At 41.7% G+C, this 2,634-nt stretch overlaps 1 protein-coding gene across 1 annotated transcript in view; it reads right to left on the bottom strand.

Annotated features, from left to right (window-relative positions):
* Nucleotides 1-2,634, bottom strand: part of LOC104502281 (UV-stimulated scaffold protein A-like) — a gene marked incomplete at both ends in the record, with an annotated part of 8,409 nt that overhangs the window by 2,815 nt on the left and 2,960 nt on the right. Inside the window, one exon of the mRNA XM_010146237.1 lies at nucleotides 916-1,036. Within this exon, the coding sequence (XP_010144539.1) occupies nucleotides 916-1,036 (121 nt within the window). The remainder of the gene's footprint in view (nucleotides 1-915; nucleotides 1,037-2,634) is intronic.

Genomic DNA, 2,634 nt, shown 5'->3' with positions numbered 1-2,634 from the left:
CTTTCCCTATCCTCTCCACAATTGCCCTATGCAAAGATGACACAAGTACTTCATGGAATTTGAAGGAGAAGGTTCGATGAAGTTCAGTTAGTGATGTTGCTGGCTATTCATTCTACAGCCGGGAACGTTACCGTTGCTTGGGCTGCAGCCATGAATACACACTATTGCTCAAAAAGACACCACCAATAAAAGTGACTTCAAGGTTAAACCTCTTTCCACCCTCAGGCACGAAGATGTTTTCAGCATGCAGAATAAATTCAGACACAACTGGACACATTGCATATACCGGAGTAATTTCATTAAATAACCCTCTATAACTGCAACATAATGTACTCGATATCTCCAGCCTTCTTTCGTGTTACAGAAATAGGTTTGCTACAAACCTATTGGCTCAGAGATTCAGCCCCCAGCCAGACACGTGTTTTAGCAGCCAAATGATACTTTCCATAGACACCCCACGCTGCATCCAGGATTCCTGTGCAGATCATGGCCTGTTCTCTGTATATAGGATATAATTAAGGTCATCAGCCAACTGGGTATTGAGAAGTCTGGGCCTAGTCAGTAACACAGAAGTTAAGGCATTAGCTCTGAAAAGTCACAATAGACTTGCTCAAGGTAACGCATTTGTCCTTTACTGAACTACAGACCAGTCTTTAAATGGCTAACGTGAATTTTTTTAAAAACTCTTCATAGTACCTGAGCTCACAGGAGGGTCACTTGATTCCCCTGATATTCTTTAGGTGAGAGGCACAGAGGGCCAAGCTCTAACAAACACAGTATTCCCACCCACTCTGTGGCCAGCTGTTATTTGGAGAGCTATTCCCTTAGAATTTGTTTTATATAACCTTCAAAAAGGTTGCTTTAAAAACAAACAACAAAAACACCCCAGCCACTAAAAGAACCAAAGTAACTCACCTTCCATCTCTTTTTCAGCATTTTTGGCTTTTTCTTTGTAAATATTTTCCAGTCGTTTTTGCTTCTCCTCTTCCCTCCTCCTTTCAGCCACTGTTCTGGCATGCACATCTTGAAAATCCACCTAAGGAGGAAACGAAGAAAAAAGTGTAACGTTCATCGTAAGAAATATATAGAAAATCCATTTCCTGAGATCCTTATCTGCAGTGAAAAATCCTCTAACACCAGCGATCAGCCAGCAGCTCAGCAGTACTTCCTTTTATCTCTTCTCCTCCTAGAATCAATAACTACAGTAATTCTGAACGGAGTTTTTACTTCTACTAATAAGGGGCTGCTGAGAATCAATGGCTTTCAGAAAGGAATCATAAGGCAGAGAAACAAAACACTTAGATTTCCACATCTAAACCACAGGAATAAACTAGGCTTCGGGAGATCTCTGCGCTGGAGACATGGGCTTAGGGGGAATGGGCAGGAAGAGACTACACAGGGTAAATACTCAAATTTGTGAAGACATCACACTAGGTCCACTGTTGGTAAAGGAAATCTAGGAAAATTTGTAAGTACTACTACCACAAGTACATGTATCGCTTACTGAAGAACTCTGTAAGCAAAGAAAGGAAAAGACATTCAAGTTCATTAAAAAGGCTAAATTTTGGATTTTATAATTGTGGGTTTTGGATTTGAGGATTGAGGGAAAGGTTATCATTCAGGCTGGATTTACTGTCTTATGTCTAAAACATAAACATAAACCTGAGTGATTCAAAACACTGTTTAAGATATTTGCAGTGGAGGGTTTTTTTTTTTTAGTTTGTTCTTAGGTGGTCTTGGAAAATGTAAATATTTTTCACTTCTATTGTAAGGAAAGGAGTCTTGATGGTGCTACTGCACAAACTCCTTCAAAGGGGAAAACCCCATTATTTCCTTTCGATTACTACCCCATAACTTTCCGTAACTTCAACACAGATTATGGTGAGCGTCGAGCAAGCCCCTACTTTGCTGCTAATGAAGCCCGCAGACTCTCTAGTGCTATGTCTGTCCCACAAGCACCCACTGAGCGTTTGTCATTACCGCTGCTGCTGGGTGATAAAGCTTGTCACCACACAGTACTGGCTCCCAGATACTGGCATCCTACCCCAATGCTGTGGAGCCACACAAGAGCAGAACAGCGATGGGGAATCACTCCTGAGGTACAGGTCCAAACAGCACTGAGCTTGCTCTGCACAACAGTGTCCCACTTTCTGTCTAGTCCCAGAAGATCTCTCCTGTAACGTTAGTAGCCACGGGTCAAGCAAACCAAGTTCATCCTACCACTCAAGTTTGCTTACTTATGCACAATCAAGAATTTTGTTGGTGTCTCAACTCAAACTTACTGAAACGCCTGAATGTTTCTTCAGCACTGAACAAATAGCTAAGCCCAGTAAACACTATGGAAGTTAAAAAACAAATGCTTGAACTTGGGCTTAACCACGTGCTAAAGTAAAGCGTCTTGCTTTATAAATGTTCCTACTGCTGAGTAACCCCTACAGTGTGTAATAAGCCCCAAGGTTTTTACAGGTATTATTTATGCAAACAGCTTAAAGACAAAAGCCTCTAGGAGCAAAAGGAAACTTCAGCTTTCACAGAACCTGGCACAGAGACTCGCCACCAGTTTAGTAGGAAAGACACACACTTACCAATCTGGTTTTTTATGGAGGAATGCAGGGAGCAGAGGGGAGGTAGGGA

This window comes from Buceros rhinoceros, unplaced genomic scaffold, assembly GCF_000710305.1.
Source record: "Buceros rhinoceros silvestris isolate BGI_N320 unplaced genomic scaffold, ASM71030v1 scaffold20022, whole genome shotgun sequence".
In the NCBI taxonomy this organism is placed as follows: domain Eukaryota; kingdom Metazoa; phylum Chordata; class Aves; order Bucerotiformes; family Bucerotidae; genus Buceros; species Buceros rhinoceros.
Note: the sequence above shows the minus strand (reverse complement) of the source record. Positions and strands in the feature narration are given on the sequence as shown.